Raw genomic sequence first — 12122 nt, 5'->3', positions numbered from 1 at the left:
TGAATAGATTATTTCAAACTAAATTTAAGTGTTTTAAAAGGCTAGCTAAAATAAACTAATTTATTCAAAACAGTAGTTATGCAATATTGGTTACATTAGTGAAAAGCAACACAAGAAAATTGCAATTTTGAGTTTCTACCAGAAGTCTTGAGATGGTGGAATGGATTTTTATTGACTTAAGAGCTAAACAAACAACATTTCACTGCCCACAAAGTGTGTCGTGCTCCTAAACTACATTTTTACTGCCAGGTTTATGAAAATTATTAGAAAAATGTTTGTAAGGACAGATTTGCTATCTGTAAGTGGGTTTATTTTTGACTTATTTTTTAAATACATAACATACCAAATATAAAATGAATTTTTGGGGGGTAATATAGGCCTTAGGTGGCCTGGTACACGCAAAACATGCAAAAACAGGTCAGTGCTATTGATGTGATTGATAACTTAAATGTCAAAGAAAAAGCGTCAGAAACTGTTTTAACATTACAAAGAGTTAAAGTGTACTTTTTTCATTTAAATAAATTTTAGCTTATCAAAATTTGCAAAAATGTTGACCCTTGTTAAATAGCACAGAATATAATAGATTGTGCTTTCTCTGCACAAACAACCACAAAAAAACAAGAATAACTGCTTGGATTCTGTCATTTTTAGCCCCCTTGCTTAACGTATACGCTTTTTGTTGAATAAATAAACATAATAAATATTTAACACTCCGTGCTCAGACAAAACATACATAATGTTTATTGTATGGGCAAAAACCACTTTTGCTTCAATACAAACATCAACAATACATCGTATGGTCTTAAAGCATTCAAACAATATTTGTAGAGGTTGCGATAATGCATAAACATCTACACATTGACTTGGAGCGAGTATTTTTTTGGTATCACAGTAAACCTGTGTTAAACCGGATTTGGTTAATACGAATCATTGCCTAGTTCAGACAAATTTTGAGGTACAAATGGTTTGTAATGTGGTAAGGCTTGAACTAATCGACATCGGTTAATCCTGATCTTCACCTAATCCAGACAAATTTTTTGGTCAAAACGCGTCCGGATCAACAAAGGTTTACTATACTTTATTTGTTTAAATGTTTATTTGGATTAAGCAACATCAACAACGACATACTTGTTGGCCTCAAAGACATTTAACTTTTTTACCATTTAAATCTATGCACAAATGAGAGTGGCACAGTTTACTGGTATGAGCACATGATTTTGCTTACATTGTCCCAGTGTCTGCTTTTCGGCATCCGTAAACTTCCCCGAAGCCACCTCTTCCGATGATTCGATGCACGCTAAAGTCGTTCATTGTCAACTGCATGGAAAGTAACTTGCATTGTTAGTTTGATGCACGGACCGGTAGTTCCGTTAAACAAATGAATACAATGGTCTCACGTTATCCGATATTTAGTCTGGTGAAGTTTTGAGTAAATGGTCGATATTTTTTTACTTTAATTGAACTTTATTGAATCTTTAGTGTGTGGCTTTAGTGCATTTATGTTTTTATTGCCATGACAAACATATTGGGATAAAATATTTATTTTGGAACACTACATACGGATCTGTTCATAAGTTAAATGGTGAAAATAACGGCCCAAATAGACAGAAAAATGGGTGTAACTGATGTGGCCTTCATATCACTGATGATGGCATAAGCATTTGCCGAAACGTTTGAAAATAAAGCATGCCTTTTTACGTCTATCTGGGCCGTTATTTCTTTTTAAATTGTCTTTAAATTCACCGTTTTTAGAACACAACTACACTGATTCATAGATGTTTGACCACTTTTTAAAAACATTTTTACCTACATAGGTATAATGTTGCTTTTTGGTGTGTTTTTAAATTTTTGCAAAGAGTTCCAAAAAATGGAAAATTGGTAAATAAACGACACACTGTTATAGCATGAAATCTTATTTGCTTGATTGACTGACAAGTATATCCTATTCTCTACACATAAACCACACAGAAGGATGATGGCAGCGACATACAGATTTTCACATTAGGGTTAGGATTAGGGCATTTGGGCTTAATCAATCTTCTTAATTATATTTAGGTTTGGCATGTCTGTGTTCCTTTACGTCATATGCATTTCCTTTAACGCTGCCACATCACTTAGCTGTCACAAGACTATTTCCTTTCTACAGGACAACGGTTATAATAGCAAAAAAATTGGCTTGGGCCTATAAGTCAAAGGCATTGTTTAAGCCAGCTACCAAATTAAGACATATATATTAGTAGAGAATAGCCATAAAAATATGTTGCTAAAAAGCAGAGGTTTTTTTGTCAAAAATATATTTTGAAAAACCTAGAATTTTTGTGTTGCAAAATGACATACACCTATTACAACTTAAAAATCACTGATCTAAACAAATCGAAAATGAATGTACATTGTTTTGTGTTACACCTACTGTAAAAAGTTTGTTCTAATGGCCTATGCCAAACAAAGCATTGGGTAAGCTATGTATACACTTTAATCTCGGACTGTGGTTTACTGCAAATGCACTATATTTCTGTATGCAATCAAATGATACATTGGGACTGCTTTATGGTTATTTAGTGATATTGTGGTATTGGAATAAATGCACTCCAACGGTTCTCTAGTTGTTGTTTTATTACTCTAGTTGTTGTTTTTTCTGCCTATTTACCTGTAGTGTAAAAACGAACCTATCTTAGTAAATTGTTGTGACACAAGGGCACAAAAAAATTATGCAACACAACTGACACACGTATATGGCAACCATTACATAACACAACACCTACAAATATAGACGGGGCATTACAGGTTACACACAGTCATTTTAGAGAAGTCGCAACACTGGACATGTCTTGGTAATGACAGCAGCAATAAAATAAGACAGCCATAAACAGTTTAAGACTTGGGGTCAAATGAAGCCATCTGTTTCCAAACAGATAATCAAAAAGTAAGCACTCCATAAATACTTACATGTAAACTAAGCTCTACATTTTTCCATTGAAGATATCTTGTAAATTTGTCACTGCAAAAAAAAAGAGTTCAAGGTCCAGGAAAGGTTTATATTATACGTTGGTATTTTCATCAAAATATATATTCATTAGAGTGGGGGTACAAGTTTTGAGTTCTAAAGTGAGTCAATTGGGGTTCAAAAGTACCCCTATGCAATGAGAGGTGGCCCATAAGGTCATCAGGCTACTGCATTGGATTTTTTGTGTTTAAAGGAAAGGTGTACAAAATGAATGTAAAATAATGTTAGTCACCTTTTAACAAATAAATCGAAGAAGTTTTTTTCTAGGCTTGAACGAATTTCTGAATCGTAGATCTGAAAAAGGAAAAACATAAATATTATCAATGCAAAATTATACTTTTTACAGTTTATTTTATGCAAACTATTACATAAAAATACACAAATGATAGCGTACATATAATGGATAGTGAAAAAGTATTTTCCTTGCATATAATTAGACACAGGTCTTACACAGTGGTGGGATTCAAATTTTGTCATATTTTTCAGCCGGTTCTGTTACAAAAAGTCCATTGACAGTAACCAATAATGCTAACCGGTTCGCTGATCCTATAAAATTTCGTGAGCCAGTTCGATAGAATTGGTGCGAACCGGCTGAATCCTAGCACTGGTCTTACAGAGCAATGATTTTTCCATGGTCAGATTAATACACTGAATTGTAGGTCACTTAATCTTACCTGAAACAGATCCATAGGAAAGCGCTTGTCCAACATTTTTGTGCGAACAGTGTCCAACGCTTGTTTGGAAAATTCCTTTAACAAACATAACAATATCATGACATAACAGAGGAACACACATTGTCATGTTCTTGTACATTTGCATTAAAATATAGATGAAATAGTTTTAAATGATTTGGTAAAAATGCAGCTGACAGTAAACGAATGTTGCATTAAAACCAAAACATAACAACATTTTTTTTGGATGTGTTAAAAGCATTGCATTCATTCTTCAAGTGATGGATTGTAATAGCTAAGTTTAAAAATAGGTGATAGGCACAGATTGTAATATGTTCATTGCATTCCTTTTTTTGCATTTGGATATATACTTGTTTGCCAAACACACACACACACACACTACTTTTAGTCTAACAACAGGCTCATTTGTCACTTAAGTGCCTTGTGTGCTGTCAAGACAAGACTTAATGTTATCAAGACAAAACCACAATGTTTAAAAGCAAGTGTTGACATCCAAATGTCAAAAAGTCATCAATTTTGCACAAATTTTGGCATTTTTGTATGTTGTGGTGAGGGAAGATTACGTGCACCCAACTAGCTAAGTCGTCATGTATAATGATTTGAATTCACTGTTTTACTTTGCAATATTTGGTTTTGGTTGTCACTTAAAAAGATAAATCAACAAAAACAATGTTTCAGGCTTTTGCAACCAGACTTATAAAATGCATGTTACGTCTTGTATTTATTTTTGCACAAAATGGCTTTGTTAACACAACAAAGTAATTGTACTTCAAACAAAATACTCCAATTAGGTCCAGTTAAAAACCTCAGTTTTCCATTAAATATAATGAAAGTGAGATAACCAGCAGCCTTATAACAATTAAGACTAATGAGCACTTTCGTTAAAGGAAGTGGCGAGCTAGCCAGCCATTAGTAATTTGTTTACATTAGTTGATGAGTCAGATTAGGTTTCTTATGACCAGTATTGAAAGGTTACTAATGACTTGGTTGCAGATGTCATGACTGTTTGGGCATGAAATGGAACAATATTCCATTAGGAACGATTGCATAACGACATGCGAATTTTATAATAGTAGGTACATGTAATAGTAAAGTATTAAGTGGGGGTTAATAGAGTGATTGCATCAAATCCATGCTGCATTACCTGCAGAATATACCATAAATTGACAACTTACACAACATTCAAAATTATGCTAATAAGTTGTAAGGTTGCTTTCACGAGCATTAGTCAAATAACAGACTTACAAAAAATAAACAAATTCCAAACGCATAATCCAAGAGAAAGGCTTTTATGTTTAAAATAATGTCTTGTACTTAAATGCAATATTTGTACATGTTATTGCAAATGTTTTAACAATGGCTGGGGTTACTTTTAGATAAAGATCAAAATGCCTCAAAGTCGGTGTCTTAAAAACTGAACTATTGAAGTTTTGTGTCTCAAATAAATGACTATTATAGATGCAAAGAGTAGGCAATCTTAACCACCCACGTACAATACTTGGATTAGATGTACAGCATTATCTGTACCTAAATATAAACTGGCTTACAAATGGCCGGTTGCTCTTTGGCTTTGAAAGCTTTGGTTAAGTGCCAAGGGCTTCGGTCGTTAACATTTTCTCTATTGCAGGTTTCAAGATCTTTCATGGAAAGTATAAACACAGCCAGTACGTCATGAAGTACGACAATTTTCTCCACCAGTGCACATGCCCTTTCACTGGTTAGAGAAATACTGCACTAGGTGCCAAAAGATTGACTCTAAAAGCCATGAAGTGTTGTTTTTAGCCCATTTATGGGTTTGTTTTAGATGATAATTTCTCACAACAAATAAGCATAACTTTGCCTAATGACAAAATGACATGTTGTAAATTTGGTCAAACATGACTTTGCAGATTTGGTAGTTCAAAAAAGAAACACCAATGAATAATGTATAAACCATTGCTCTAAAATGTACATGTTGACAAATGACACAACTTGCCACCTAAAAATATAATTTCAACAACATAGAATTTCAAAAAGAGCTGCCAAAAAAAGAATGAGTCAGTTTAAAGCAGTTTCACAATTGATTAAAGATTATTTCAACTAATGTAGGTAGAGATAAATCATGAAAAACTTACACTGGGTAACCGTTGCAACAATTTCTTCATTATAAACCTATCATAGATCATCTTAGCTTGAGCAGCTCTTTCGTCTTCTATATCCATAGATTGGTAATTGAGAATCTGCAAAAATATACAATTTCACGTTCAACTTCTTTAATTCTTCAGTGTGAAAGTAAAAACTTATTATATTCAAAACAAAAAGTACAAAGGTTGTTTTTTTGCTTACCTCTTCATAAAACTGCAGCTGTGGAATGGGTAGATCAGATTGGGTGCAAAATTCTTTAAACAAGTGATAACCTGTGCATATAGGTAAGTATTAGATACAGTACACTTCGTTACAACCAAGTTAGTTCTTGGCCAAAATCAAATCTGCCATACTTAGATCTACCATTTTTTTTGTATTTTTCCAAGCCCAAAGATATTTTGTTTAGTGTTTGATGCCTATATGAAGAACCCACGCTCTGTTAACCCCCAGGTTAGTGTAAAGTAAATACAAAGTGTCATTTAGTTTTTATCAAACCTATCAATTATTGCAAAGCAATAAAAGTTTTTCTTTTTTGGGGGGCCATTTTCATTTGCTTAATTTGTACTGAAAGATATGAACACCAGAAAAAGCAAATTCAGTGTAAAAAACCACTAAATCTGTCGCTATGTTTGTTTATCAAAACAAATGCATTTTGCTATAAAAGCATCATCAGTGTCTAAAAACAAAAAAAAAACAAAAAAAAAATTTACTTGAAAGGAGATTTCAATAATAAGAAAAGAATTACTACACCAGAAAAAGCATTTTAATTAAAGTAAACTCCATGTTTGCATTTCGTTTTTAGCATGCAAGAACATTATAACAATTGAAAATGAGAACAGATTGAAGAACATTTGTTACATACCTATCTCTTGGTTAAAAACCTCTTCGAAGGAAATTAAGTTCCTTTCTGACAAATATTTCATCATCAAGCATCGAATGCTGCAAACATTAAAAATATCGAATTATACACCATAAATTTGCGATATGTGTTTGTTACATGTTAAATTGACGAAAGTGAAGCATCCATCCGCATGAAGCTAAACCAAAATCCAAAATAACCACATAATTTGGTGTTATAAATACCAGCGTCTCAATTACAAGGAGGTGGTCAAAACTCGTGAACGACTAAAAATAACTTAGGTTCTTGGCACAACAAAGCCCAGACAGACCATAACATATCACATGCAATAGGACATTTCTTAGAAATAAGAACAATAAATTTTTAAAACATTTGCCCTTTGAAATAACGACAAATCTTGAAAATATGGACAGTATGACAACCCTGTGTATATATAAAGCTAAAGAAAAAGAACTAGTTTTTTGACAAAACCCTTAAAAGCCTAAACGAAAAACACAGCTATGCATTTAGCCTATGTGACAAAAAACAAAAATCGAATGATAACAAAATATAAATGTTCCATACTGATAAAACACATGAAAAATGTCAGAATTAAACACACATACCAGAGCTCTAATAACAATGTATGTTTATACACGATGCCTTATTATAAAGGTTTAGTGAAATGGGGCTAAAACTGGAATGAACAGTCGAACAAAGGGTGTGAAAATACGCGTCAATACATCGATTAAATTACTCCCCCACCCACAAAAAGTATTGATTTATAGCTCTTTAGTCTACTTGGCTGTTTTTGGTCACCGATTTTTAATTTTAGATTTCATTCTGGTTTAAACCTCAGTTAGTTGATTCATTCTCTTAATTCTAATTATAAGACAAGACTTTATGCTAAAAAGTTTATTAAATTGTTGTAATATTAAGAGCATATGAATTATTGTACTAGATAGAATTATTGTTGAGCAAAAATATAATTAACTGGACACTAAGAGGCCTATGAGGTATGAATCCAAAATGCACAATAGAAAATAACTGATAAAAATTCATTCGCTTTCAGAAAAAAAAAGATTCAACTGAACAGAGGGAAAAATTGCACAAAATTTAAGTTTGAAAATTTAGTATCCACATTGATCACATATAGTTTGACCTGTCCATGTTACATAATAAACAACACTAGTTATTATATAATACAAATAACAAAAGTTGTTATGTAACAACAATACAATTATGCAATATATATAGAAGTTGTAATCTTGTGGTGCTATACTTTATTGTTTATTAGGCATAATATTTTCAACAATAAAAAAAATTGTGTTAGTTGCATAAAGCAATCAGACTACATAATGTTACCTGGGTTCTGGCAATTGCATTCTTTTGATTGCACGTGCAGCAGGAGCACCTTTGCTCTTTTCCATTGCCATCAAATAACTGACATCAGCCAAAACTGCCTCCAAGTCTGCCATATTGGTGTAATGTGCCAATAATCCTACCGTGTTCGGTGATTAAAATTGTTGTCAAATGTAATATGCTCCTCGTGTTACAGGGTAAACTAACACAGCCCACAAAACTGTGGCAAATGAGGTTTAAGTATCTTATGGACACATTTCGACTGTCAAATTGTTAATAATCTTCTGCCAAAAATACAACAATCTTAGCTGCATAACAAGACAAACTAAAATGCTAACCATATACAGCCTCGGGAATAAATCTTCTGACAAAATATGCATTGATTATTATTAATGTCATACATGGCATGTTACATGTTCGATTAGCATAAGGTTGAGACAGACCTAGACTGTCATATTACATCTATTATCACACTAATCCGTTTCAGGCATCATCCTGGTTCAGTATTTCAAAAGTCAAGTGATTTTGTTGGTGCTATGTTTTAATCATTTAAAGTGCAGCCACATAAAGACCAAACGAGTTTTAAAACAATAGTAATATCAAGTGAAAGACTTGACTTTGAAAATTAACCAGGTTTACATTGTTAAACATCAAACTCAAGGTGTCAGAGAGTCATTAATATTTTATTTAACTGCACATAGGTAGGATACAATTAGAAGCTAATTGTATGTGAACCAAATGCAGTGAAGGAAAGGCTGTAATTGCATGTGAATAAGCTGGTAATTAAAAAGCAATAAAATATTCAAGTTTATCAATTTAGAGCACAGAGCACCAAACTACGGTCCGCCAGCCGGATCTGGCCTCTTGAGGTCATTTCATCTGGCCTGCGACCACATTTTTTGGTTTGCCAAATCATATTGATGAGTTTGTAATATTCAAAAATTCATCTACTCCTTACCAAAGTTTTCCTGCACACGACAAGTAGAATTGATATTACCTAGTTTCATAGGATTACAACGCTCAAGATTGATCCAAGATCAGTTTGTTATGTCACAGACAAGACTACAAGTGTTGATTGTGCCCAAACAATTGCCTTCTTTTGTTACTTGTGATATAATATACAAGCATTGCTCGTAAGATGTGACTAACTGTACAATATAACAGTCACATCACCACATTTTAAATGAGATTGTAGAAAGACCATATCTTGGCGCTCCTATAAAAATTGCCTTGTGGGCAAGGACATGTAAACTATTTGGTCTGCCCGAATCATTATTAAACTTATCCGAACCACAGTAAAAAAAGTTCAGTGACCCCTGATTTAGAGTGTTGGACATAAAAAATAAAAAAAATAAAAAATAAAAGAAAGCCTTTGTCCTAATGCATTTATTTTTTATCGTATCCCGCTGGTTTTGCACATTTTCGTCTCTGTGCCTGCTGTATTATTCGTTCATTGCTCTGAAGAAGCCCTACTGTTCTGGTGGGCGAAACGTCAGCTAATACAAGTTCTTGAAACAACAACTAGTATTTTGTTTAGCATAACACCAGTTGAATGACAAATTTGTTAAATATGCAACCTGGTGGACGAAACACCTGTTCAGTATTTTCTATAAAAAATAACTTCAAAGCTCTTCTGGCAATTGTGTTTTGGACCGCCATTTCAGTCGTTATCGCACAGTGTTTTTGCTGTGGTGTGGCGTGCTTGTGTTTAACTTTTTTCTTTGTTTATTGTGCATTGTACACTACACATTTGGTGTTGTTTACCCTGATAAAGGCGATTTGTATAGGACAATGAAACCTTGGTGCTAAAATACCATTGCCAGGCGAGCTCTATAAAGTTGATATTAAGCCTTGAAGCAACTTAAATATGGAAAATATATTTATCAAAATAATTACAATCTAAAACATATGATTTGTTTTTCTTTTGATGTAAAAGTATAACCTAACCGGCGCTAAACGCCAATTTTTTTATTTTCGTATTGTATAAACAAATGCTTTAAAGCTATCACTCCCAAGCCTAACAGAGCTTTTTTTATGAATAGATTAATTTTAACAACCAGCTTTCTAAAGCACCACAATAAACTAATGGGAATCAAAAGGAGACATTTTCAACAGTGCAATAAGGGCAAACTGGTATTGTATTTCAGACCAATACAGTTAAAACGCATTAAACTCCTAGTTTACTTTGAAAAGTGACAAAGATAGACTTCAAATTTCGCATTTTAATAATATTAAAATAAATATAATTCTCAATGTAAAAGCATATAATATAATTCTCATTACGTAAACACTTTAAAGCAACGGAGTTAAACTTAAACGTCATAAATTATTCAATCTTTCATAAACAAACAAAATGAGCAGTTTAAAACCTTCTTAAAATTGCAAAACTTCGAACAAGGAACGAAAAGGTTACACAAACAAAACAGACTCGATCACAACAACATTCACACTCGCAGTTCACAGTCACACAAAACCGCTGCTTTCTCTTTTTTCTTGTGCAACTAAAACATTTTTACCGAGCCGACAACACTGGACGACTACTTTTTTCTATTTTTCTCAAGCGGACCTTGACATTATGACGTCAACTACATATTTTGTAAATGCAAAGAGGCAACGTTGTGCAAATTACTCCTTTGTAAAGAATTAAACATTAAAAATTTGAACGTTTTTAAATTGAAAAACCTTTTAAAAGTAGTTTCAAATTCATAATCAGAAAACGTTTTGTTTTCTAAAATTTTTGTTACAAAACTTTTTCCCGAATATTAACAGCGGCAACGCAAAAACGTAACACACCCATCGCATACAGACTAACTATTGAGCAAAGTAAGAACGTGCTTAGAGTATCGGTAAAGTGGACATAGTTTATTTCCGCAGCCCAATATATCACATGTTCATGAAACATAAACGTGCAAAACTGCAAACCGTGCAGTTGTGCATAAATGTACGAAAAAGGCTACAAAAAAGTGACCCTGAATACATATTAAAGCTTTGTTCCGTTGTAAGTTACATTATTGCATGCTGTAATTTGTAATTGTGTGATTAAAGAGTTTCGTTTTTTTCAGATTTTTGTCCAGCGCAGGGGCATCAAGCAATAATTATAACAGAAGACTCGTGTAAGCTATCACGCTGTGGACGTGGTCGCGGGCATGCTGTGTTAGAACAAGGGTTACCGAAAGTTTTTTAGAGACAATTAATCCACAACTAGAAGCCAGTAATTAAGTGCCGAAGTAAAGGATTAAAGGTTAAATCAACCGCTGTATTTTAGTAAATAGCCTAACAATAACTTAAAAGGTTTTACTCCAGCACTTACTGGAGTCAAGAGATAATGGTCCTTTACTTGCAGTAGGGCTTCATTATGGAGGCAACAGTTGGTAACATTAGAAACTAATGAAAATACAAAATAAAAATTTGAAGGTATTGGTATTGAGAAGACCTCTGTCCGTGTCAAGATCTAAATTTAAAGATACGCACACACTTTTTTACACATATAATAACATACTAAACAAATTTCGTTGAGAGGGGATTCAAAACAAACCATAATCGCAACGCTAGACTGATTGAAATTTAATACCAATTTAAGCCGATCTCTCAAGCATTCCCACATAATCACATGGTTTAGGCCAGTAACATCTAGCTGGCGGTGGAATTAGAACCCACGACGAGAGCGTATCCGGCGTCCACACAGGTTCAGTGGTGGGCCCGTCGAAAGTCAAACCACAAGCACCATTGCCTGCATCATCATATGCTGCAAATGTAATGCTTAGTGAAAAATGACCTAACCTATAGAGCAAAGTTGTTTTTAAAACCCATGTCCATAACATTCTGTTTTTTGTCGCCTTTATATTTTTATCCTAGACAAAATCGACAAAATAAAACAGATTTGCATTGTTTATGGCAGTGGTTCTCAAACTTTTTTGACCGCGACCCAAATCTGAGCTTTATGGACATCTTGCGACCCAAGCCTCAAAAATGGATTTTTTATTTTTGTATGAATAGTTGTTACTTTCCAAGTTCAGTTTCGTATGATTAACCTCCTATCATTCCCCGTGCTAACGTGTTACAATCGCCGTGTGCCTAATAGAAAATTGGAAGGCTATTGTCT

General features: G+C 33.5%; 1 protein-coding gene and 1 long non-coding RNA gene across 8 annotated transcripts in view; both read right to left on the bottom strand.

The window, feature by feature from the left end:
• Nucleotides 1-8324, bottom strand: part of LOC145233144 (G protein-coupled receptor kinase 3-like) — a 30284-nt gene extending 21960 nt beyond the window's left edge. For all 7 annotated transcript variants that reach the window (XM_080097805.1, XM_080097807.1, XM_080097806.1 and 4 more), the window contains exons 1-8: nt 8024-8324; nt 6683-6759; nt 6022-6092; nt 5811-5915; nt 3679-3753; nt 3237-3298; nt 2947-2998; nt 1226-1317 (exon numbers count right to left, since the gene is read on the bottom strand). In XM_080097805.1, the coding sequence (XP_079953931.1) occupies nt 1226-1317; nt 2947-2998; nt 3237-3298; nt 3679-3753; nt 5811-5915; nt 6022-6092; nt 6683-6759; nt 8024-8136 (647 nt within the window). In that variant the 5' untranslated portion in view covers nt 8137-8324. The remainder of the gene's footprint in view (nt 1-1225; nt 1318-2946; nt 2999-3236; nt 3299-3678; nt 3754-5810; nt 5916-6021; nt 6093-6682; nt 6760-8023) is intronic.
• A 3201-nt stretch (nt 8325-11525) lies between these two features.
• Nucleotides 11526-12122, bottom strand: part of LOC145233883 (uncharacterized) — a 33561-nt gene continuing 32964 nt past the window's right edge. Inside the window, exon 3 of the long non-coding RNA XR_013861205.1 lies at nt 11526-11765. This is a non-coding gene — a long non-coding RNA (uncharacterized LOC145233883). The remainder of the gene's footprint in view (nt 11766-12122) is intronic.

Source organism: Phallusia mammillata, chromosome 6 (genome assembly GCF_965637545.1).
Source record: "Phallusia mammillata chromosome 6, kaPhaMamm4.hap1.1, whole genome shotgun sequence".
Classification (NCBI taxonomy): Eukaryota; Metazoa; Chordata; class Ascidiacea; order Phlebobranchia; family Ascidiidae; genus Phallusia; species Phallusia mammillata.
This window is presented reverse-complemented; position numbering and strand designations above follow the sequence as displayed.